Source organism: Ailuropoda melanoleuca, chromosome 4 (assembly GCF_002007445.2).
Source record: "Ailuropoda melanoleuca isolate Jingjing chromosome 4, ASM200744v2, whole genome shotgun sequence".
Lineage (NCBI taxonomy): Eukaryota > Metazoa > Chordata > Mammalia > Carnivora > Ursidae > Ailuropoda > Ailuropoda melanoleuca.
This window is the reverse complement of record NC_048221.1, coordinates 58,952,840-58,978,796: the sequence shown is the minus strand read 5'-3', so window position 1 is coordinate 58,978,796 and position 25,957 is coordinate 58,952,840. Positions and strand designations below refer to the sequence as shown.

Sequence of the window (25,957 nt, the reverse complement as noted above, 5' to 3'; positions counted from 1 at the left end):
CCTCCAGCTTTGGTTTTCTTTTTCCACATTCCTTTGGCCATTCAGGGTTTTCTTCTGGTTCCATACAAACTGTAGGATTATTTCTTCCAGCTCTGTGAAAAAAGTTGATGGTATTTTGATAGGGATTGCATTGAATGTATAGATTTCTCTAGGTAGCATAGACATTTTAACAATATTTGTTCTTCTAGTCCATGAGCATAGAACATTTTTCCATTTACGTTGTCCTCAATTTCTTTCATGAGTGTTCTATAGTTTTCTGAGTACAGATCCTTTGCCTCTTTGGTTAGATTTATTCCTAGGTATCTTACCGTTTTCGGTGCAATTGTAAATGGGATTGACTCCTTAATTTCTCTTTCTTCTGTCTCATTGTTAGTGTATAGAAATGCAGCTGACTTCTGTACATTGAGTTTATATCCTGCCACGTTGCTGAATTCCTGTATAAGTTCTAACAATCTTGGTGTGGAGTCTTTGGGTTTTCCACATAGAGTGTTATGTCATCCGCGAAGAGTAAGAGTTTGACTTCTTCTTTGCCAATTTAGACGCGTTTTATTTCTTTTTGTTGTCTGATTGCTGAGGCTAGGACTTCTAATACTGTGTTGAACAACAGTGGTGATGGTAGACATCCCTGCCGTGTTCCTGACCTGAGGAGAAAAGCTCTCAGTTTTTACCCATTGAGAATGATATTGGCTGTGGACTTTTGTAGATGGCTTTTATAATATTGAGTTATGTTCCTTCTATCCGTACACTGTGGAGAGTTTTAATCAAGAGAGGATGCTGTAGTTTTTCAAATGCTTTTTCTGCATCTATTGAGAGGATCGTATGGTTCTTGTCCTTTCTTTTATTAATATAGTGTATTGCATTGATTGATTTGCAGATGTTGAACCACCCTTGTAGCCCAGGAATAAATCCCACCTGGTCCTGGTGAATAATCCTTTTAGTACAATTGGATCCTATTGGCTGTTATCTTGGTGAGAATTTTGGCATCCATGTTCATCAGGGATATTGGTCTGTGATTCTTTCTGGTGGGGTCTGGTTTGGGGATCAAGGTAATGCTGGCCTCATAGAAAGAGTTTAGAAGTTTTCCTTCCATTTCTATTTTTTGAAACAGCTTCAGAAGAATAGGTATTAGTTTTTCTTTAAATGTTTGATAGACTATCCCTGGGAAGCCATCTGGCCCTGAACTCCTGTTTTTGGGGTTATTTTTGATTACTGCTTCAATTTCCTTGCTGGTTATGGGTCTGTTCAGGTTTTCTATTTCTTCCTGGTTCAGCCTTGGTAGTTTATACATTTCTAGAAATGCATCCATTTCATTTAATTTGTTGGCATATAGTTGCTCACAATATGTTCTTATAATTGTTTGTATTTCTTTGGTGTTGGTTGTGATTGCTCCTCATTCATTATTTTATTTATTTGGGTCCTTTACTTTTCTTTTTGATGAGTTTGGTCAGGGGTTTGTCACTCTTACTAATTCTTTCAAATTATCAGCACCTAGTTTCATTGATCTGTTCTAGTGTTCTTTTGGTTTCTATTTCATTGATTTCCGCTCTAATCATTATTAATTCACTTCTCCTGCTGCATTTAGGGTTTCTTTGCTGTTCTTTCTCTAGGCCCTTTAGGTCTATGTTTAGGTTGTGTATTTGAGACTTTTGTTGTTTCTTGAGAATGACTTGCATTTTCCCTCTTAGGACCACCTTTGCTGCCTCCCGAAGGTTTTGAACAATTGTGTTTTCATTTTCGTTTGTTTCCATGAATTTTAATTCTTCTTTAATTTCCTGGTTGATCCATTCATTCTTTAGTAGGATGCTCTTTAACTTCCACGTATTCGCGTTCTTTCCAAATTTCCTCTCTTGATTGAGTTCCAGTTTCACAGCATTGTGGTCTGAAAATATGCAGGGAATAATCCCAGTCTTTTTGTACTGGTTGAGACCTGATTTGTGACCCCGTTTATGATCTGTTCTGGAGAATGTTCCATGTGCATTTGAGAGAAGAATGTTTATTCTGTTGCTCTAGGATGGAATGATCTGAATATATCTGTGAAGTTCATCTGGTCCAGTGTATCATTTAAAGCCCTTGTTTCCTTGTTGATCTTCTGCTTAAATGATCTCTCCATTGCATGAGTGAAGTGTTAAAGTCCCCACTATTATTGTATTATTATCAATGTGTTTCTTTAATTTTGTTATTAATTGGTTTATATATTTGGCTGTTCCCAAGTTAGCAGCATAAATATTTGCAGTTGTTAGATCTTCTTGTTGGGTAGACCCTTTAATTATGATATAGTGTCCCTCTTAAACTTTTATTACAGTCTTTGTTTTAAAATCTGATTTGTACAATATAAGGATTGCTACCCCAGCTTTCTTTCGATGTCCATTAGCATAATAAATCGTTCTTCACCCCCTCATTTTCAATCTGGAGGTGTCTTTGGGTCTGAAATGAGCCTCTTGCAGACAGCATATTGATGGGTCTTGCTTTTTAAAGATTTTTTTTAAAGATTTTATTTATTTATTTGACAGAGAGAGCACAAGTAGGGGAGTGGTAGGCAGGAGGAGAAGGAGAAGCAGCTCCCCACTGAGCAGGGAGCCCAAAGTGGGGCTTGATCCCAGGGTCCCGGGATCATGACCCGAGCTGAAGGCAGATTCTCAACTGACCGAGCCACCCATTCTCCCTGGTCTTGCTTTTTTATCCAGTCTGATACCCTGTGTCTTTTGATTGGGGCATTTGGCCCTTTTACATTCAGAATAACTATTGAAAAATTTGAATTTATTCCTATTGCATTACCTGTACAGTCACTGTTTTTTGTATATTGTCTCGTTCCTTTCTGGTCTTTGTTACTTTTGGACACTCTCTTTGCTTAAAGGATACCCTTTAATATTTCTTGCAGGGCTGGTTCAGTGATCACAGATTCTTTTAGTTTCTGTTTGTTCTAGAAGCTTTTTATCTCCTATTTTGAATGACAGCCTTGTTGGTGAAGTATTCTGGGGTGGTATTTTTCTCACTTAGCACCCTGGATATGCCTTGCCAGTCCTTTCTGGCCTGGGAGGTCTCTGGATAGGTCTGCTGCCAATCTAATGTTTCTCCCTTATAGGTTGCCAACCTCTTGTCCTGAGGTGCTTTCAGGATTTTCTCTTTGTCTCTGAGATTTGCAAGCTTCACTATTATATTTCGGGGTGTTGACCTATTTTTAATGATTTTGAGGGGTTTTCTCTATGCCTCCTGGAATTGAATGCCTGTTTCCTTCCCCAGATTAGGGAAGTTCTCAGGTATAATTTGCTCAAGTATACCCTCTGCCCCACCTTTCCTCTTCTTCTGTAATCTTAGTTATTCTAATACTGTTTTTGAAACAGCTCCAGGAGAATAGGTGCTATTTCTTCTTTGAATGTTTGGTAGAATTCCCCAGGGAATCCATCAGGTCCTGGAGTCTTGTTTTTTGGGAGGTTTTTGATCACTAATTCAATCTCTTTACAGTTAATCGGTCTATTTAGATAATCAGTTTCTTCCTGTTTCAGTCTTGGTAGTTTATAGGTTTCCAGGAAGGCATCCATCTCTTCCAGGTTGATTAATTTATTGGCATATAGTTGCTGATAATAGTTTCTAATGATTGTTTCTATTTCCTTGGTGTTAGTCGTGATCTCTCCCCTTTCATTCATAATTTTATTAATTTGAGTCCTTTCTCTATTCTTTTGAATAAGTCTGGCCAGTCGCTTATCGATCTTATTAATTCTTTCAGAGAACCAGCTTCTAGTTTTGTTGATCTGCTCTACTGTGCTCCTGGTTTCTAATTCATTGATCTCTGCTCTAATCTTAATCAGATGTCTTTTCGTGCATGGCTTAGGCCTGTTCTTCTGTTCCATCTCCATCTGTTTAAGGTGAGAGTATAAGGACTATATTTTAGATTGCTCTGTTCTTTTGAGTGAGGCTAGGGTGGCTATGTAGTTTCCCCTTAGGACTGCCTTTGCAGTGTCCGATAGGTTTTGGACCAATGTGTTTTCATTCTCATTGGTTTCCATAAATTGCTTAAGTTCTTCTTTAATTTCCTGGTTTACCCAATCATTCTTAAGCAGGTCTGTATATATCTATGAGGTCCATCTGGTTCCTGTGTGTCATTCAAAGCTCTTGTTTCTTTGTTGATTTTCTGCTTAGGTGATCTGTCTATTGCTGAGAGTGGAGTCTTGAGGTCCCCTACTATTAATGTATTATTATCCCAGTATATGGTCTATTCTAGAGAAAGTTCCATGTGTATTCGAAAAGAATGAGTATGCTGTTGTTCTAGGGTGTAGTGTTCTGTATATATCTATGAGGTCCATCTGGTTCCTGTGTGTCATTCAAAGCTCTTGTTTCTTTGTTGATTTTCTGCTTAGGTGATCTGTCTATTGCTGAGAGTGGAGTCTTGAGGTCCCCTACTATTAATGTATTATTATCTTTATGTCTCTTTATTCTGATTAAGAATTGGCTTGTGTAGTTAGCTTGTCCCCCTCTTGGGGGCATTGATACTTATAACTGTTAGATCCTTTTGGTGGATACACCCTTCAAAAATAATATAGTATCCTTCTGTATCTCTAACTACAGTCTTTAGCTTAAAATCTACTTTGTCTGGTATGAGAATTGCTACCCCAGCTTTCTTTTGAGGTCTGTTGGCATGAAAAATGGTTCTCCATCCCTTCACTTTCAGTCTGGATGTATCTTTAGGTCCAAAATGAGTCTCTTGTAGACAGCTTATGGATGGGTCATGCTTTTTATCCAGTCTGTGACCCTGGGGCGTTTTATGGGAGCATTTAAGCCATTCACTTTGAGAGTGATTATTGAGAGATATGACTTTAATGATGTCATCCTGCCTTGTGAAGTCCTTGTTTCTATATATTGTCTCTATAAATTTCTGTTCTGTATCACTCTTGGCATCTTTCTACTTTTATAGAATCCCCCTTAATATTTCTTGTAGGGCTGGCTTGGTGGTCACATATTCTTTCAGTTTCTGTGCACCTTGCAACGTCCTTGTCTCTCCATCCATTCTGAATGACAGCCTTGCTGGATAAAGAATCCTTGGCTGCATGTTCTTCTCACTTAGTGCTCTGAATATGTCTTGCCAGCTTTTTCTGGCTTGCCTGGTCTCTGTAGAGAGGTCTGATGTTATTCTGATGTTCTTCCCTCTGTTGGTGAGGAATCTCTTCCCCCTTAAACTGCTTTCAAGATTGTTTCCTTGGAGCTAAGATTTGCAAATTGTACTATTATATGTCATGGTGTTGGTCTGTTCTCGTTGATATTGGAGGGGACTCTCCGCCTCTTGGACACAAATGCTTGTTTCCTTCCCCAGATTAGGGAAGTTCTCAGCTACAATTTGCTCACATATCTCTTCTAGACCTGTCTCTTTCTGCACCCCCTTGGGGATGCAGATGATTCTGAAACTGGAACGTTTCATTGAGTCAGTAATCTCCTGTAGCCTTTTTTTCTTGAAAATGGAGTTTCTTTACCCATTCTCTTCTCTTTCCTTCTTTTCTATCATCTCATCCTCTAACTCATTAATTCGTTCTTCTGCCTTGTTTACCCTGGCCCTTAGAGCATCCAGTTTAGACTGCATTTCATTCATAGAATTCTTAATTTCTGCCAGATTCGTTCTCATTTCGTTGCAGGGAGGTATAGAGCCCGAATTATTGACCAGGACCCAAGCAAGATGCGCTTGTTTTATAGGGACCTTAGGGATGTGGGCTGCTTGTTTTTTCAGCCTGCCTTCTGGTAGAGGGGCCTACCCCCCTGATACTCAGGCAACCCTGTTTGGGTAGAGTTGCCCTGCACCCCGTGGAGGGGGAGGGATGGGCACAGTGAGAACTGGTTTTTCCATGCTTTTGTTCTCTGGTGGCTTTCCCTGGCAGCTTTCAGTGTCTCTTCTGAAAGTCAGAGCAGCAGTGACCGTATCCAGGTCTCTGTCTCAGAACAGAGAGATCGCAGTCTGCTCTTCGTTGAGTTCACCAGGGCACTCTGACTCCATTTCTGTTTGTGCTGCTAAAAACCTGTCCCAGGTTGTGCACCCCACAGCTGCTCTCCCAGTCCTCGCTCCCAGGGCCAGCACGTCTCTGCCCTTTGTCTTTCTAAAACTGCTGGCCGCCCCCGGTTCATGAGCACACTCCCATGCACTGGTTTCAGTCTGGTTTCCCCATGGCTATCGGACTGAGAGTCCGGTCTGCTCCCCAGCATGGGAGGCTTCTGCCTTACTGGTGCACGAGCTCGGTGGCTTCCTCCCCCTTCTGTTTATCTTCCGACATATGCGTGCAAACTCTCAGCTCCCCGTTTCATACCTCAATACCCAGCGCCAGAGATGTTCTGTTTGTAGAGATCCAGATGAATCTTCTTATGTCTCAGGCTCATTTTGTGGGTGTTCAGGATGGTCTGGTAGATATTCATCTTGATTCAGGGCAACGGTTGAAATAGGGTCCCCTTCTCCTCCGCCAGCTCCCCTCCTCCCATCTTGTTATTCTGTCCGGAGAAGAATAGATGAATGAGAGAATGAAGTACTTAAATGGCAACAATGACCCCAGATAAATATACACTAAGCAAATCAGGAGAGCCCTGAAACCATAAATAAATAAATAAACCAAAAATAAATAAATAAATAAGAGAGAAAGAGAATATAATCAAACAGGTGAACAGAACAGAGCAATACATTGGATCCTATGTGTATTTTGCTCTGTTTGTTTAAAACTAGATCCCGGGACACCTAGGTGGCTCAGATGGTTAAACATCTGCCTTTGGCTCAGGTCATGGGGTCCTCGATTTGAGTCCCCCATCAGGCTCCTTGCTCAGCAGGGAGCCTGCTTTTCCCTCTGCTTGCTGCTCCCCCTGCTTATGCTCCCTCTCTCCCTTTTTCTCTCTCTCTCTGACAAATACATAAGTAAAATCTTAAAAAAAAAAGCCTAGATCCCACAATTGTAAAAAAAGAAAAACTTAGATATATACAAAAATAAAATTAAATACAATGAAAGGATAGAATGTATCTGTAAAAATGAAAATTAACAACGACTTAAAGTTGACAAAATAAATAATTGGTTGAAAAGGAAGGGGAAAAGAAATAATAAATTTGGAAGACTGAATCATGAGAAAAAAACCATAAATTCCATATACTGTTTTCCCCTAGCACTGCAGTTTTTTTTTTTTTTTTTTTTAGATTTTTATTTATTTGACAGAGAGACAGTGAGAGAGGAAACACAAACAGGGAGAGTGGGAGAGGAAAGGCAGGCTTCCTGCTAAGAAGGGAGCCTGATGTGGGGTTCGATCCCAGGACCCTGGGATCATGACCTGAGCCAAAGACGGACGCTTAACGACTTAGCCACCCAGTCACCCCATGGAGTTTTGCAGTTCTTTGTGATTGGTAAACTTGGTCTTAGCTGGTTGTTCTTCCTGATCTTCTGGGGGAGGATCCTGTTGTGCTGATTCTCAGGTGTGTTTGCCCCAGGAGGAACTGCACCGCCCCATGCCAGGAGTCAGGCTACGTAATGGGCCCCAGATTGCTGTCTGTGTCTTTTGTTCCCTGAAGGCTTTTTGAGCTGTTTTAGAGGTTGAGAATGGAAATAGCAGCCCCCCAATCTCCAGCCCCAGAGCTGAAAGTTCTCGCCCCCCACTGCTCAGTGTGCCATTGGGGAGAAACAGTCAATCTTTCCTGCGTCCCTGGTCTCCATCTGCACTTCGTGCTCACCTAGCCCATGACTGAGCATTTCTGTTTTAGGCATGTGACCCTGCTTCGAGTCTCTAAACCCTGCAGACTCCTACCGCACCATTCCTTCTGGTGAGGGAGGGTGGTCTTGCTGTGGTTCTGCCACTTGCTGGTGCCCTGCTCAGAGAGCGGTTGCCCAGCCGTTCTGCGATTTGTGGTTTATAACAGCACTGTTGTGAAAGCCCACTCCTGCGCTCGCTGATTGAAGCCTGGTTTCCCACTCCAGTGCTGGAACTCTGCTGCACTCAGGTCCCCCATTCTTTCTGTGACCCCTGGGATCCTGAGAACACACTGTCCCACCTAGGGTTCCTCCCTGCTTGGCCACCTGAGTACCTTTCAGGCAGGGACGTCCAGCACCAGAGCAGACTTCTAAAGGTTCTGATTTTGCATTCCACTGCTATATTACTTTCTGGTAGCCGGCTTTCCACTGCTCCCTACTCTCGCGGTTTATCTTCCAGTATATCGCCTAGGATTCACTTCTCCACACCTCCTACCTTGCAGAAAGTGGTCGCTTTTCTATTTGTAAAATTGGATTCTTTTAGAGCTCTGGTTCAGTTCATAGGAGTTCAGAATGATGTGATAGCTCTCTTAGCTGAATTCCTGGGACCAGACAAAAGTAAGGTCTCCTATTTCTCCACCATCTTGGAATGTCTCTCCTTATGATTTTCCTAATAACATTTTGTTTTCTCTAGCTTACTTTATTATAAGAACATTGTATATGATACATATAACATAAAAATATGTGTTAATTGACTATTTATGTTATCATTAAGGCCCCTTGTCACAGTAAGCTACTAGTAAAGTGTTTTGGGGCGTCAGAAGTTTTATGTGGATTTTTTAATTGCCCAGGGGTTGGTGACCATCACCCCTGCATGGTTCAAAGCTCAACTGTGTTTCAAAATTGCTAAATAAAATGGTAAGTTATTTCTGTGACTGACTTGCATAGTAATTAATTTGCGGTAGCATTGGACATAAATAAGTCTGCAATAATAACAATAATGATAATAATAATAAAACAGTTCCCATTAAGTCTTGCCACACTGAGGAGTCAAGGATTAATATTCAGGACTTATCAGGCTAGAGAGTCCCTGTGAATACCATAGGCTCAGTTGAAAGGATCGGGGTTGCACCCTAGGAGGAGGCAAATTAGAGATATATCGAACCCTCCTTAAGCTGAATTATGGTCTTAACTGATCTCAGTTCCTGTTTAGAGTAAGGTGATCAGTTCCCATTTTGAGTATCTAGCAAAGGAAAGAATGAGCCCTCTCTTTTTTTTTTTTTAAAGATTTTATTTATTTATTTGACCGAGATAGAGACAGCCAGCGAGAGAGGGAACACAAGCAGGGGGAGTGGGAGAGGAAGAAGCAGGCTCATAGCAGAAGAGCCTGATGTGGGGCTCGATCCTACAATGCCGGGATCACGCCCTGAGCCAAAGGCAGACGCTTAACCGCTGTGCCACCCAGGCGCCCCGAATGAGCCCTCTCTTAAAGAAAATAATTGTGTACAAAATTTATAAATTTTCGTTGTCATTCTATACAAAATTAATCATTACATTAAAAGATAGAATCGCATGAATCTCTGAATTCTATTCATGAAACCAATATTGCACTGTATGTTAACTAACTAAAACTTAAATAAAAATTATAAAAAGACAGAATCACATAATTCAATATAGAATATACCTGGCAGTGATCCAGGGATTAGAGTTAGTAGGCACTGACTTTAAAACAATGATTAATATGTTTAAGAAAGTAGAAAAAAAGGTTGAGAACTTCATTGGAGAAGCAGAATTTATAAAAAGGAATTAAAATGAAATTCCAAAACTAAAAAATACACTAATTGAATTTCAGAACTCCATTGAATGGGTTTAATAGCACATGAGATACAGCTGAAGACAGGATTAATGAACTGGAAGATCATTTCCTAAAAAGTTTTGAAATAAAAGCATTGGAGGAAGAATAAACAAATTTATAAAAGAGATATGTTTAGTTAAAATTTTTAACATGAGAGTTCAAAAAGAGTTTATAGGGTAGAATCAAAATATGTGAAGAGAAATGGCCATGTATTATCCAAAACTTGTAAAAACAATATGCCAACTTACAGATTCAAGAAATTATGTTAAGCCTAAACAGAATAAATGTTAAGGAAATCATACATAGGAACATTGTTTTAAGACTGCTGAAAACATTAGATAAAGATAAAAATTTAAAAGTGATCAGAAAAATAAGACACTTTACCTTCAGAGAAGGAGCAGTAAGACTTATGACTATCTTCTTTTTTTTTTTTTTTAAGATTTTATTTATTTATATGACTGAGAGCAAGGGAGGGGAAGAGAGAGAGCAAGAAGGAGAAGCAGACTCCCACTGTGCAGGAAGCCCAATGCGGGCCTCGATCCCAGGACCCAGGGATCATGACCTGAACCAAAGGCAGATGCTTAACTGACTGAGCCATGCAGGCACCCCTTATGATTATCTTTTAAGGAGGAAACATTACATACCTTAAATATAAATAGAAAAAGAGAAAAAACTCTCCTTCTTGTTGTGTGAGGCCAGCATAACCTTGAAACTAAATGTGTAAGATTGTTAAAAGGAAATAAAAATTCAAACCAGTTGCGTGAATATAGATGCAAAAAATTTAGATATTAGCACATTGAATCTGGCAATACATAAAAATAATATAAGTGGATTTAGTACAGGAATACAAAGTTTATCATTTGGAAATCATGGTTTATCATCTGAAAATGAACACATTATCTGATAAAAGAAAAATCGTATTATTTCTATTGATAATAAAATTCAACACTAACTCATGATAATAGTAATAAAAGAAAACTTAATTTTGATGAAGTATCTACAAAAAAACAACAACAACAAAATCATACTTAAGTTATTGAAATGTTTTTCCTCTGAAATCAGAAGAAAGCAAGGGTACTCACTGTTGCTGTTTCTACTGAACACAGTACTGAGAGTCCTAGTTGGTGCGATAGGGAGAAAAAAATAGAAAATAAGGATCAGAAAAGAAGAAATAAGAATTATCTAGTGATAACATGGTTATGTAACTGTATACACAGGTATCCAAACGAATATACAGACAAGTTAGCAGAATAAAGCTAATGTAGGAGAATCTTTGGATGTAAGTTCAATATACAAAAGTCAAATGTATTTTTATATACCAGCAGTAATCAGATAATGTCATTTATTGACAGATATCACAGATAATAGCATCAAAAGGCATTAGCTATCCAGGAATAAATTTAAAAGAAAGATGTATGTAACACATGTACTGAAAAGTACAAAACATTATTAAAATAAATAAGACCTAAGTAAATTGAAGGCTCTGTTATGTTCATTGATATGAAGACTCAATATTTGTAAACATGTCAGTTCTTCCCAAATTTATATATTTAATCCAATTTCAATAATTAATTACATTGCATGCTTAATGATTTGTACACTTTTCTGTACATACATAAAAAGTTCGATTAAAAGAAATTTCCCATTAAAACATATACTTGTAAGATGTCAGGGGCCTTGCAAAATTTTTATAGAATGAAGTAAACTTAGATACTGTAAGTACTTTAGGACAAATGATTTTAACTATCATTTTTTTAATTAAAAAATTTTTATTTCTTTATTGAAGTATAATTGATGTACAATAATCTCTTAGTTTCAGGTGTGTATCATAGTGATTAACTATACATTTCAAAATTATTTCCATGATAATTCTAATTAGCATGAGCAGTGATCTTTTTAAATTATGAATGCTACCTCTGTTTTGTTACATTGGTTATACAGACTAGATATTTGCAAAACCTTTAGTATGAAATCAGCTTAAGTTTTATATTGAAATATTTAATATTTTCTCTCTTTAGTTAAATGAAGTAAGTGAAGAAAACAAGAAGATGGAGATTCAGGCTAAGAGAGTTCAAGCTCGTTTAGATAATTTACAGGTACGTTGCCTGCTGTTTTGACACAAGTGAATTTTAAATGATTGCCTTTGGATTTTCTCACCTTTAATACAATTGTGTTTTAATTCATGGATATGTACTATTGCAGAGGAAGTATGAATTTATGACGATACAGAGATTGAAAGGAAATTCTCATGCTGCTAATGAAATGAAAAGTTTAAAACAAGAAAAAGTACCAGTCTCAAAAACTCACAAGGTATGATACGACTGAAAATTTCTCCAATAGGAAACAAAGACATTTTCTCTTTGTTCTTAAATCTGTTTTTGGTAAACATCATTTTGGTATGAAAGGATCACCATCATAATTCCTTTACAGAGAAATATCTGTATAATATTTTTTTTTTTTTAAAGATTTTATTTATTTATTTAACAGAGATAGAGACAGCCAGCGAGAGGGAGCTTGCTCTTTAACAGCAAGCAGGGGGAGTGGGAGAGGAAGAAGCAGGCTCATAGCAGAAGAGCCTGATGTGGGGCTCGATCCTACAATGCCGGGATCACGCCCTGAGCCAAAGGCAGACGCTTAACCGCTGTGCCACCCAGGTGCCCCCTGTATAATATTTCTAATATGCTTTTATTTACAAAAGCAAAACAAAATATTTCAGCAGTGTTTCAGGCACAGACCTTAAGCTTAATAGGAGCTTTATTATTCATTGTCTTTTAAGATACCAAGCTTTTAATGTTTTCTGTCAAGACTGCAATCCATGCCTGAATGGCCTTTATTTATTTATTTTTTCCTAAGGATTTTTTTACTTTGAGGTATAAATTACATACATTAATATAATGCAGAGATTGTTAAGTATATAGCTTAGTCAGTTTTGACAAATACCTATACTCATGTAACCTGCAACTAGATATGGAACATTTCCATCACCTTAAAAAGTTCCCTTGTGTCGCTTCTTAGTTCTTCCCTGCAAGAAGTAGCTGTTAATCTGATTTCTATCACCATAAATGAATTTTGCCTGTTTTAGAACTTCAGTCAGTAGGTGTGCACTCATTTGGTTAAGTCTTATTTTGCTCATCATAACATTGGTTGTGTTAGTAGTTTGTTCCACTGTATTGCTCGGTAGTATTCCACTGTATGAATATATCACAATTTATTTATCCATTCTTCTTTTAATAGACACCTGGGCTATTTCTACTTTTTGTCTATTATGAATAAAGCTGCTAAGAATGCTTGTGTACAGGCTTTTAATGGACAGATGTTTTCATTCCCCTTGGAAATAAAACCAATACTGGAATTTCTGGGTCATAGATATTTGACTTTTTGTGAAACTGCCGGTTTCCCAAAGCAGTTATACCATTTTATACTCCTACTAGCAATGTTTGAATGTTGTGGTTACTCCACAACTATGCCAACGTTTGGTGTTTTCACTTTTTCATTTTGACCTTTTCAGTGGGTGACTAGTGGGCTGTTAATAATTTTGATAAATCCTCTAGTTCTTTTCATAAAGTGGGAATATGGCATCATTTAAAGATAGTTGTAGAGGAATCTCAGTAGCAAAATCAGGAGCCTCCATTGGGCAGTGTGACTCTGAAGGTTTAAACTATTTGGCTGGTCAACGTAAAGATATCATGGCTCAGCAGGACCAAATTCAACAAAAGATTGCTGTGCAGAACCTTTTGTTCTTGGAGCTATTGAAGCTCTCCATCCTGTACAGGGAGTATGCTGAGGATGATACCCGTAAACAGAAGATCGAGCACGTTCACCAAAAGTTCTTATACATCTGCAAGACCAGGCTTTACGTGAACTCCTCTGTTGAGCTTTTGGATGCTCACACCTGGAGGTGCTGCTGGATGTAGGCAAGGAGTTTTAGCAATTCAAGCCTGTGTCTGCCAAGATTAAAGAGGACCTGGTGTCCCAGAGCTTCACTGAGTTCGCAGTTTGAAGACTTCCACACCACGTTTACAGACCTGATTGAGCAGATGGAGAAGCATACCTCAGTAGCCAGCCTGCTTTCCTCCTTTAACAACCAGAGGACCTTGGACTTCCTGTTAGTCTCTGCAGCTACTCACCTCAGGCTACTTGTATTGTGAGAGCAGGTTCTCAGAGCCCTTCACTGAGAATGGGCAGACTGTGTCAGGGAGTTCTGATACCAGGAGGTAGAGGCCATGTACAGGGAGAGTAACCACATCCATACCATCATGCTGGTCCAGGCCCTCAGGTTCTCCTTCTAGGTGGGTGGAGGGGACCACAGCAAGGGCTTCAACACCAACCTACACATCTTTCCTGAGGGCTCCAAGCCCTTACCTTCTCTCCTGGCCTGGACCTGTGCTTTCTTGTACAAATAGGGCCAGCTTTGGCCTGCCAGTGCCTCTGCCAGGTAACACACATGTACAGAAATTTTTTTGTGTTTGAAAATGAAAATATTTCACTACCCTCACCCTCACCCTCACCTTCTTCCTGTCATACAACCTTCTATGTTTTGTTAAAGGAGATGCTTTTATACTTAGTACTTAAGATGATTAAAGTTATCATCTAAAGTTTCTATTTGAAGAAAACAGGTTAAAATTACCTCTGTTCAGAACAATCCTACAATTTGTATGGAACCAGAAGAAAACCCTGAATGGCCAAAGGAATGTGGAAAAAGAAAACCAAAGCTGGAGGCATCACAATTCCAGACTTCAAGCTACATTTACAAAGTTGCAAATATACAAGACAGTATGATACTGGCATAAAAACAGATGCATAGATCAATGGAACAGAACAGAGAACCCAGAAATGGACCCTCAACTCTCTGGCCAGCTAATCTTCAACAAAGCAGGAAAGGATAGCCAACGGAAAAAACACAGTCTCTTCAACAAATGGTGTGGGGAAAATTGGACAGCCACATGCAGAAGAATGAAACTGGACCACTTTCTTACACCATACACAAAAATAAACTCAAAATGGATGAAAGACCTAAATGTGAGACAGGAATCCATCAAAATTCTGGAGGAGAACACAGGTGGTAACCTCTTAGACCTTGGCCGCAGAAGCTTCTTGCTAGACACGTCTCCAGAGGCAAGGGAAACAAAGGAAAAATGAGCTATTGGAATTTTTTGCACAGCAAAGGAAATAGTCAACAAAACCAAAAGACAGCTGACAGAATGGGAGAAGATATCTGCAAATGGCATATCAGATAAAGGGCTACTGTCCAAATCTAGAAAGAACTTATCAAACGCAACACCCAAAACACAAATAATCAAGCCAAGAAATGGGCAGAAGACATGAACAGACATTTCTCCAAAGAAGTCATACAAATGGCCATCAGACACATGAAAAATGGCTCAACATCACTGGGCATCAGGGAAATACAAATCAAAACCACAATGAGACACCACCTCACGCCAGTCAGAAGGGCTAAAATGAACAACTCAGGAAATAATGGATGTTGGTTGAGGATACAGAGAAAGGGGAACCCTCTTACACTGCTGGTGGGAAAGCAAGCTGGTGCAGCCACTCTGGAAAACAGTATGGAGTTTCCTCAAAAAGTTAAAAGTAGAGCTATCCTATGATGCAGCAATTGCAATATTAGGTATTTATCCAAAGGATGCAAAAATAGTGATCTGAAGGGGCACATGCACCCCAATGTTTACAGCAGCAATGTCCACAATAGGCAAACAATGGAAAGAGCCCAAATGTCCATCAACAGATGAACGGATAAAGAAGGGGTGGTATATATATACAATGGAATATTATTCAGCCATCAGAAAGGATGAAATCTTGCCATGTGCAATGATGTGGGTGGAATGAGAGGGTATTATGCTAAGCAAAATAAGTAAAGTCAGAGGAAGACAGATACCATATGATTTCACTCATAGGTATAATTTAAGAAATGGAACAGATGAACATAGGGGAAGGGAAGGAAAGTAAAATAAGAGGAAAACAGAGAGGGAGGCAAACGGTAAAAGACTTGTAACTAGAGAACAAACTGAGGGTTGCTGGAGAGGAGGTGGGTGGGGAAATGGGGTAACTGGGTGATGGGCATTAAGAAGGGCACTTGAATTAACTGGGTGTATACAACTAGGTGTTGTGTACAACTGATGAATCACTGAATTCTAGCTCTGAAACTAATAATATAGTATATGTTAATTAAATTGAATTTAAATTAAAAATTTAAAAAATTATCCTTGTTTAGAATAATACAACTCTGTTTTTAATCATCTCATTTTGATTTCGTGGATTGCTTTCTGTTTAATGTTACCTTTTGTTTATTTGCTTTTGTAGTTCTGTCTTCAGATTTCTTAGAATCTAAGTCTAGCATAGTTCCCTGTTTAAGGTAGATGTGATAAATGTAGAATGAAATTGACTAAAAGTTATTTGAAGGAATACTAAAATCAGTGTAATTGAATTTATACATGTTTATGACTTTTTTTTTTATTCATCACCTCCCATATTGATAGACTCTGAGAGAACAGGATTTCCAGGAAATGTTTCATATTCTGTTTATAGAATGTTATAAAGAAAAAGAAGGAAATGACTTTTTTTGGCAAGAAGAATATACGAAGTTCCATGGTAGAAGTTGTTTAACTTTCTAAACCTTTAAACTTGTTAAAATCTTTTAGTTCCATGGTTATTTTAGTTTCATGGTTAGTGTTAGGTTTATGCTCCTGAGTTAAGGCCAGAAAAGTAAAACCTTTTCTAAGTTATGAAACTTGGGTAAAGAATTTTCTTTTTTGGTAGTACAGCTCAGTTCTTTCAATTTCCTTTTTTAATTAAGGTATTTGTTATAATTTTATATATATAGTATATATATAATTAATATAAATATAATTTGTTAGAGACAGAAAGAGCATAAACAAGGTGTGTGGCAGGCAGAAGGAGAAGCAGGCTCTCCGCTGAGCAGGGAGCCCGATCGAGGACTTCATCCCAGGGCCCTGGGATCATGACCTGAGCTAAAGCCAGATACTTAATGGACTGAACCACCCAGGTGCCCCTCAGTCTTCTTCCCCCTCCCGCCCCCCGTAGGCTCCGTGCTCTGCATGGAGCCCAGTGCGGGGCTTGAACTCACGACCCTGAGGAACGAGACCTAAGCTGAGATCAAGAGTTGGATGCCTAACCGACTGAGCCGCCCAGCCGTTCCTCAATTTCCTTTTTAAGATGGGTTTTCTCTCCTTCTCTCAGCCATTATTTAACATACTTCTCATGTTAATTGGAGATGCTTGGGAATTTCCTTTTTTGGGGGATGCTTTTTCATTCAGTACATATATTAGTGACCTTCAGGTAAATTATTCTTTAATCCCCAAATTTAAAGCTTGCTCTTGAAATTTTATGAAGTTGTGAATGGAAATAAATGCTTGTTTTAATTTTTTACCTGTAGGTACCACTTAATGCACAAGTTTATGAACTTTTAACTGTCTTCATGGACTGGATTTCAGATCATCACCTTAGTAAAATAAAAAGCGAAGAATCTGGAATGGATGGTGAAAAGCCGCTACTCAGATTTGCTTCTCAGAGAAATGATATTCAGGAGAGGTGTATAAAGGTTTGTTTTTTGGTTTGATCTATATGACTCATGAAGATTAAAACTATAAGCCTGTTGTATGTGTTACAAGAGAAAAAAGTATTGAAAGTATTTTTGATAGAGAATTGACCATACCAGTAGTTTTAAAAAGATTCATTCCAGACTTAATTAAAATTAATTCATACTTTTATTTTTCTTATAATGGGAATTTCTTTTTAAAAATAGAGACTAGAAGTTAAGAACTTGCTCTAAAAATGGCAAAAATAATTTTATACTAGATAGGCAGATGATCAGTGATACGAACAATTCCTGAAAACACACCATTTTAGGATTCAAATTCCACTAAAATAATTTTGTTTTGTTTTTTGTCATGAAGGGATAAAAAATCTATTTGCGAGGGGCTTCTCATTAACAAAAAAAGTGACCATTTCCTTAAGTTACAGACATTAATTTGGTTATTGGTACTCATGATTTCTAGTTAGTATATGTGGTCATTAGAGGTTGACAATTATGTTCTATAGGAAATATATTAAAACTTTGAAGAGTAGACATCTAAAGTTGTTTGGTTTAATGTTTTTAGAAATAATTTCATAATTATTAAATATTGGCCAGGATTCCATTTTAGAGAATTATTTCCAGTTTTCATCCTTACCTAAAATGTTTCTTCTAAATGCCTTTTCTGCTTGGCACAATAATGGGCTTCAAAATTTTGTATCCTAATCCCCATATGTTACGTTCCGTGGCAGAAGTGAATTACGGCTGCTAATCTTAGCTGAGTTTCCACTAGAGATTGACCGGGATTGTCTGGGTGGCCCGGTAATCCTGTGAGCTTTTCACCAAAGCAGCAGAAAAACAGGTCAGAGACTCAGCCCATGCTTGTTGGCTTTGAAGATGGGAGTAAAAGGGCCATAAGCCAAGTAATGCTCCTAGATATTAGTTTAGTTTTAGTTATATTTAAGACTTTGCTTCATTTTTAGTTTACAGTTTTTTGTCTCTGGTACAGGGTAAGGGTCTAACTTCATTTTTCACTTGTGGATATCCAGTTTTCCCAGCACCATTTATTGAAGCTACCATCTTTTTCCCCATTGAGTGATATTGGCACTCTTGACAAACATCATTTCATCATGTATCTGAGGTCTTATTTCTGGGCTGTCTCTGTTCCATTGGTCTGTGTCTCTCTCTCTCTGCGAATACCATTTTATTTTAATTACTGTAGCTTTATAGCAGTTTGAAATCAGGAAGTGTGAGACCTTCAGCTTTGTTCTTTTTCAAGATTATTTTTTGTTTGTTCACTGTGCCTGGAGATTCCATAGTACTATTCTATGTTATATAAAAGTTTTACATTTTTATGTAAACTCATATACTTTCTTTTATTTCTACCACTGCATCATACCACCGCAAAATACACTTCTCTTGCCCCAACATTTGCAAAATCTTTAACTTTGTATTTTTTATGTTTCCAGGCTTTTTATTTTTTTATGGTTATCTTTGAAATATTTAATTCATCTATGATAGAGTTTGGTGTAAAGAATACAGTGGAGATACACTTTCATTTTTTAAATGGTAAAAAAGTTGTCCTTGTGGAGCAACTCCTGTTTTACCCATTGATTTGAAATGTATGTGAAATATATATTGTATATGAAATGTATTTATGAGGTGGTGTCTATTTCTGTAGTCATTACTCTGTTCCATTGATCTCTATGTTCCTGTACAACTACCTCAGTGTTCTGATTAATTTTGACTTTAATATATGATTAATATGCACGGGCAGGGGAATTTCTGTTTATTCTTACAAGAAATTTTGAATTGTCTAAAATGCTCAATTTAATTTTTAAAAGGCTTTTTATATTTCATTATTACTGCATTTAATTTCTAGATTGATTAAGAATTGGTATCTTTATAATAAGTTTTCCTATCCCTCCTTTTATATAATTAGTTTTTCATGTTCTTAAATGAAGTTTATAATTTTATACATGTGTATTTTGCATGTTTCCTTTTTATTTTACTAGGTTTGGAAATTTTTTTGGTATTATGACTGATTTTTTTGCATTCTCTAAAATTGGATAGTGATAGAATTTGGAAGATTTTTATATTTTTATTTTTCATCTATTTTATTTTATTTTTTTTTAAAAGATTTTATTTATTTATGTGACAGAGAGACAGCCAGCGAGAGAGGGAACACAGCAGGGGAGTGGGAGAGGAAGAAGCAGGCTCACAGCGGAGGAGCCCAATGTGGGACTCGATCCCGCAACGGCGGGATCACACCCTGAGCCGAAGGCACACGCCTAACGACTGTGCTACCCAGGCGTCCCGGAAGATTTTTATATTTTTAGCAACTGGACAGTTCAAGTGAAATCATTAGTTCTGATAATTAAATGTTTTTCTTGTGTTTTAGTTATTTAGAAATAATGAAAACACTGTCTGCTTTTCAGTGTTAAACATTTTATTCCATTTTCTCATCAATTTTGCAACTTGATATATATAAAAGACAGGATTTTCTATTGCTTTACAGTCCTTCCAGAATAAGGTAGATAATAGAGATGATAGTAGATAGCATCCTTGTCTTGGCTTGCCTTTAATGGCTCCACTTTTGAAGGGTTTCACAATAAAATATGATTGGTTTTTTAAAAATCGGGGTTTTTTCCAACACCAATGAAATAGGAAAGATCATTAGAAACTTTTATCAACAGCTTTATGCCAATAAATAAACAAACTGGAAGAGATGGATGCCTTCCTGGAAACCTATAAACTACCAAGATTGAAACAGGAAGAAATTGATTTTTTAAACAGACCGATTAATTATGAAGAAATTGAAGCAGTGATCAAAAACCTTCCCAAAAACAAGAGTCCAGGGCCTGACGGATTCCACGGGGAATTCTACCAAACATTCAAAGAAGAAATAATACCTATTCTCCTGAAGCTGTTTCAAAAAACAGAAGCGGAAGGAAAACTACCAGACTCATTCTATGAGGCCAATATTACCTTAATCCCCAAACCAGGCAAAGACCCCATCAAAAAGAATTACAGACCGATATCCCTGATGAATATGGATGCCAAAATTCTCAACAAGATCCTAACTAATAGGATCCAGCAGTACATGAAAAGGAATATCCATTATGACCAAGTGGGATTCATCCCTGGGATGCAAAAGGGTGGTTCAACATTTGGAAATTGATCAGTGTGTGATAGATCATATCAACAAGAAAAGAGTCAAGAACAATATGATCCTCTCAATTGATGCAGAAAAAGCATTTGACAAAATACAGCATCCTTTCCTGACTAAAACCCTTCAGAGTGTAGGGATAGAGGGTACATTCCTCAATTTCATAAAAACTATCTATGAAATGCCTACTGCAAATATCATTCTCTATGGGGAAAAGCTGGAAGCCTTTCCCTTAAGATGAGGAACATGACAAGGATGCCCACTCTCGCCATTATCATTCAACATAGTACTAGAAGTCCTTGCAACAGCAATCAGGCAACAAAAAGGGATAAAAGGTATCCAGATTGGCAAAGAAGAAGTCAAAATGTCTCTCTTCGCAAATGACAAGATACTCTATATGAAAAACCCAAAGGACTCCACCCCCAAACTACTGGAAGTTATAGAGCAATTCAGTAATGTGGTGGGATACAGAATCAGTGCTCAGAAATCAGTTGCATTTCTATACACGAACAACGAGACTGAAGAAAGAGAAATTAGGGAATCCATCCCATTTACAATAGCACCAAAAATCATATGTTATCTCGGAATTAACTTAACCAGAGACGTAAAGATCTATATTCAAGAAGCTACCAATTACTCTTGAAAGGCATTGAAGACACAAAAAGCTGGAAAAATATTCCATGCTCATGGATCGGAAGAATAAACATAGTTAAAATGTCTATGCTACCCAGAGCAATCTACACTTTTAGTGTCATCCCCATCAAAATACCATGACATTTTTTAAAGAACTGGAACAAATAGCCCTTAAATTTGTGTGGAAACGGAAAAGGCCCCAAATCGCCAAGGAATTGTTGAAAAGGAAAAACAAAGCTGGGGGCATCATGTTGCTGGATTTCAAGCTATACTACAAAGCTGTGATCACAATCACAGCATGGTACTGGCACAAAAACAGACACATAGACCAATGGGACAGAATAGAACCCAGAAATGGACCCTCGGCTCTTTGGGCAACTAATCTTTGACAAAGCAGGAAAAAACATCCAGTGGAAAAAAGCCTTTTCAGTAAATGGTGCTGGGAAAATTGGAGAGCTATATGCAAAAGAATGAAACTTGACCACTCTGTCACACCATACACAAAGATAAACTCCAAATGGATTAAAGACCTCCATGTGAGACAGGAATCCATCAGAATCATAGAGGAGAACACAGGCTGTAACCTCTTAGACATCGGACACAGCAACTTTTTCATGACACGTCTCCAAAGGCAAGAGAAAGAAAAGAAAAAATGAACTTATATGACTTCATCAAGATAAAAAGCTTCTGCATAGCCAAGGAAACAGTCAAGAAAACTAAGAGGCAGCCCATGGAATGGGAGAAGATATTTGCAAATGACACTACAGATAAAAGATTGGTATCCAAGATCTATTTGCAAATGACACTACAGATAAAAGATTGGTATCCAAGATCTACAAAGAACTTCTCAAACTCAGTACATGGGAAACAAATAATCAAATCAAAACAAATGGCTAACAGACACATGAAAAAATGTTCAAAATCATTAGCCGTCAGGGAAATTCAAATCAAAAACACCTTGAGATACCACCTTATGCCAGGTGGGTGGGGGAATAGGTTAGGTTGGTGATGGGTATTAAGGAGGGCACGTATTGCATGGTGCACTGGGTGTTATACGCAAGTGATGACTCATGGAAATTTACATTAAAAACTAGGGGTGTACTATATGGAGACTAACATAAAAAATATTAATAAAAAAAAGAATGGCAAAAATTGACAAGACAGGAAACAACAAATGTTGGAGAAGATGTGGAGAAAGGGCAACCCTCTTACACTGTTGGTGTGAATGCAAGTTGGTAAAGCCACTTTGGAAAACAGTGTGGAGGTCTCTCAAAAAGTTAAAAATAGAACTACCCTATGACCCAGCAATTGCACTACTGGGTATTGACCCCAAAGATACAGATATAGTGAAGAGAAGGGCCATATGCACCCCAACGTTCATAGCAGCATTGTCCACAATTGCTAAATCGTGGGAGGAGCTGAGTTTCCCTTCAACAGACAAATGGATTAAGAAGATGTGCTCCATATATACAATGGAATATTACTCAGCCATTGAAAAGAACGATTTCACAACAGTTGCAGCAGCATGGACGGGACTGGAGGAGATTATGCTAAGTGAAAAAGTCAAGCAGAGAAAGACAATTATATGGTTTCACTCATTTATGGAACATAAGAAGTAGGAAGATCGGTAGGAGAAGAAAGGGAAGAAGAAGGGGGGGTAAACAGAAGGGAGAATTAACCATGGGAGACTGTGGACATTGGGAAACAAACTGAGGGCTTCAGAGGGATTGAGGGTGGGGGATTGGCATAGGCCAGTGATGGGTATTAAGGGCATGTATTGCGTGGTGCACTGGGTGTTATTCGCAAGTAATGAATTATGGAACATTACATCAAAAACAAGGGGGGGCGCCTGGGTGGCTCAGTTTTTGGGCGTCTGCCTTCGGCTCGGGGCGTGGTCCCAGGGTCCTGGGATTGGGCCCCATGTCGGGCTCCTCCGCTGGGGGCCTGCTTCTTCCTCTCCCACTCCGCCTGCTTGTGTTCCCTCCCTCACTGGCTGTCTCTCTCTCTGTCAATAAATGAGTAAAATCTTAAAAAAAAAAAATAGGGATGTATGTATGCTGAGTGACATAATCAAAATTTATTATAAAAAACCAGTGTTTTTTCTTATACAGAATTAGACACTAGGTAATAGTTCTCCGTGTTCTTTTTTGTCTTTTTCCTTTTTTGTACTAAAGTGGAAGATACTCAGAGACAGGGGATATTATCTTGACTCCCTCTCCATGACCTCCCTTTTCTTTTGTAGGTTTTAGGAGCTCAAATAACTTTTTTGTGGATTGAGCATTAATGGGAGATATGTGAAAACTGTTTTGTGTGTATAGAAAATTCTTTTTTGTGTTAAAATAGATTATATAGTTACTTGTATTTTTTAAGTATAATTAACATACAGTGTTATTAGTTTTAGGTGTGTAGCATATTGATCGAAGAGTGCTATAATATTTCTCAGTGCTCACCATAAGTGTAGTCACTGTCTTTCACCATATGTTACTACAGTATTATTGACTATATTCCCTAAACTGTGTTTTCATCACTGTGACTTATTTTCTAACTGAAAGTTTATACCGCTTAATCCCTTTTATTTACTTCACCCATTCCCCAACACACCTCCTTTCTGGCAATCACCATAAGTTTGTTTTCTGTTTATAAGGGTCTGTCCATTCGTTCATTCATTTGTTTATTCCTTTATTTGTTTGGTTTTTGGATTCCACATACAAATGAAATCATATAAATGACATGGACCCCTCAGGGTCCATCCATGTTGTTGAAAATGCCAAGATCTCGTTCTTTTTTATGGCTGGGTAATACTGCATTGTATATTAACATAACCATATGTTCTTTATTCGTTCCCCTATCGATGGGCACTTGGGTTGCTTCCATATCTTGGCTGTTGTAAATAATGCTGTAGTAAACACAGGGTGCACCTATCTTTTTGAGTACATGTTTTATATTCTTTGGGTAAACACCTAGTAGTGGAATTACTGGACCATATGGTAATTATATTTTTGATTTTTGAGGGATCTCCATACTCTTTTCCATAGTGGCTGTACATCCCCGTCAGCAGTATATGAAGGTTCCCTTTTCTTCACACCTTGCCAACACTTGTTATTTCTTCTCTTTGATAATAGCCATTCTAATAGGTATGAGGTAATACCTCATTGTAGCTTTGATTTGCATTTCCCTGATGATTACTGAAGTTGAGCAATTTTTCATCAGTTGGCCTGTTGTCTTCTTTCTTTCTTTGTTTTATAATTTTTTTTATTATATTGTTAGTCACCATACAGTACATCCCTGGTTTTTGATGTAAAGTTCGATGATTCATTAGTTGCATATAACACCCAGTTGCACCATGCTATACGTGCCCTCCTTACTACCCATCACCAGGCTATCCCATTCCCCCACCCCCCTCCCCTCGGAAGCCCACAGTTTGTTTCTCAGAGTCCATAGCCTCTCATGCTTCATTCCCCCTTCTGATTACCCCCCCTTTCTTTATCCCTTTCTTCTCCTACCAATCTTCCTAGTTCTCATGTTCCATAGATAAGAGAAAAAATATGATAATTGTCTTTCTCTGCTTGACCTATTTCACTTAGCATTATCTCCTCCAGTGCCGTCCATGTTGTAGCAAATGTTGAGAACTCGTTCTTTTTGATAGCTGAATAATATTCCATTGTATATATGGACCACAACTTCTTAATCCAATCATTTTTGAAGGGCATCTCGGCTCCTTCCACAATTTAGCTATTGTGGACAAAGCTGCTATGAACATTGGGGTGCATGTGGCCCTTATCTTCACTACGTCTGTATCTTTGGGGTAAATACCCAGTAGTGCAATGGCTGAGTCATAGGGTAGCTCAATTTTTAACTTTCTAAGGGACCTCCACACTGTTTTCCAGAGTGGCTGTACCAACTTGCATTCCCACCAACAATGTAGGAGGGATCCCCTTTCTCCACATCCTCTCCAACAATTGTTGTTTCTTGCCTTGTCTATTTTTGCCATTCTAACTGGCGTAAGGTGGTATCTCAGTGTGGTTTTGATTTGAATTTCCCTGATGGCTAATGATTTTGAACATTTTTTCATGTGTCTGTTAGCCATTTGTATGTCTTCATTGGAAAAGTGTCTGTTCATATCTTCTGCCCATTTTATGATTTGTTTGTTTCTTGTGTATTGAGTTTGTGACGTTCTTTATGGATCTTGGATAAGAGTCTTTTATCTGTAGTGTCACTTGCAAATATATTCTCCCATTCCGCGGGCTGCCTCTTAGTTTTTTAAACAGTTTCCTTGGCTGTACAGAAGTTTTTTATCTTGATGAAGTCTCACAAGTTCATTTTTTCTTTTGTTTCTCTTGCCTTTGGAGATGTGTCATAAAAAAGGTTGCTTTGGCCGATGTCGTAGAGGTTGCTGCCTATGCTCTCCTCTAGGATTTTGATGGATTCCTGTCTCACATTGAGGTCTTTCATCCATTTGGAGTTTATCTTTGTGTATGGTGTGAGAGAGTGGTCAAGTTTCATTCTTTTGCATGTAGCTGTCCAATTTTCCCAGCACCATTTATTGAAGAGACTGTCTTTTTTCCACCAGATGTTTTTTCCTGCTTATCAATGATTAGTTGCCCAAAGAGCCGAGAGTCCATTTCTGGGTTCTCTATTCTGTTCCACTGGTCTATGGGTCTGTTTTTGTGTCAGTACCATGCTGTCTTTGTGATCACAGCTTTGTAGTATAGCTTGAAATCCGGCATTGTGATTCCCCCAGCTTTGTTTTTCCTTTTCAACAGTTCCTTGGGGATTCGGGGCCTTTTCTGGTTCCATGCAAATTTAAGGACTATTTGTTCAAGTTCATTGAAATATGTCATGTATTTTGATCGGGAGAGCATTGAAAGTGTAGATTGCTCTGGGTAGCATGGACATTTTAACTATGTTGATTCTTCCGAACCATGAGCATGGAATATTTTTCCATCTTTTTGCGTCTTCTTCAATGTCTTTCAAGAGTGATTTGTAGGGGAGGTTAAGATGGCGGAGGAGTAGGGGACACCTTTTTCAGCCGGTCCCCTGAGTTGAGCTGGATA

The 25,957-nt window shown here is 38.2% G+C and overlaps 1 protein-coding gene and 1 pseudogene across 1 annotated transcript in view; both read left to right on the top strand.

The window, feature by feature from the left end:
- Positions 1-25,957, top strand: part of CCDC138 (coiled-coil domain containing 138) — a 160,299-nt gene that overhangs the window by 35,023 nt on the left and 99,319 nt on the right. The window contains exons 8-10 of the mRNA XM_034657263.1: positions 11,568-11,645; positions 11,752-11,859; positions 16,964-17,128. Coding sequence (XP_034513154.1) covers positions 11,568-11,645; positions 11,752-11,859; positions 16,964-17,128 — 351 coding nt within the window. The remainder of the gene's footprint in view (positions 1-11,567; positions 11,646-11,751; positions 11,860-16,963; positions 17,129-25,957) is intronic.
- Positions 12,983-14,398, top strand: LOC105234291 (annotated as a pseudogene).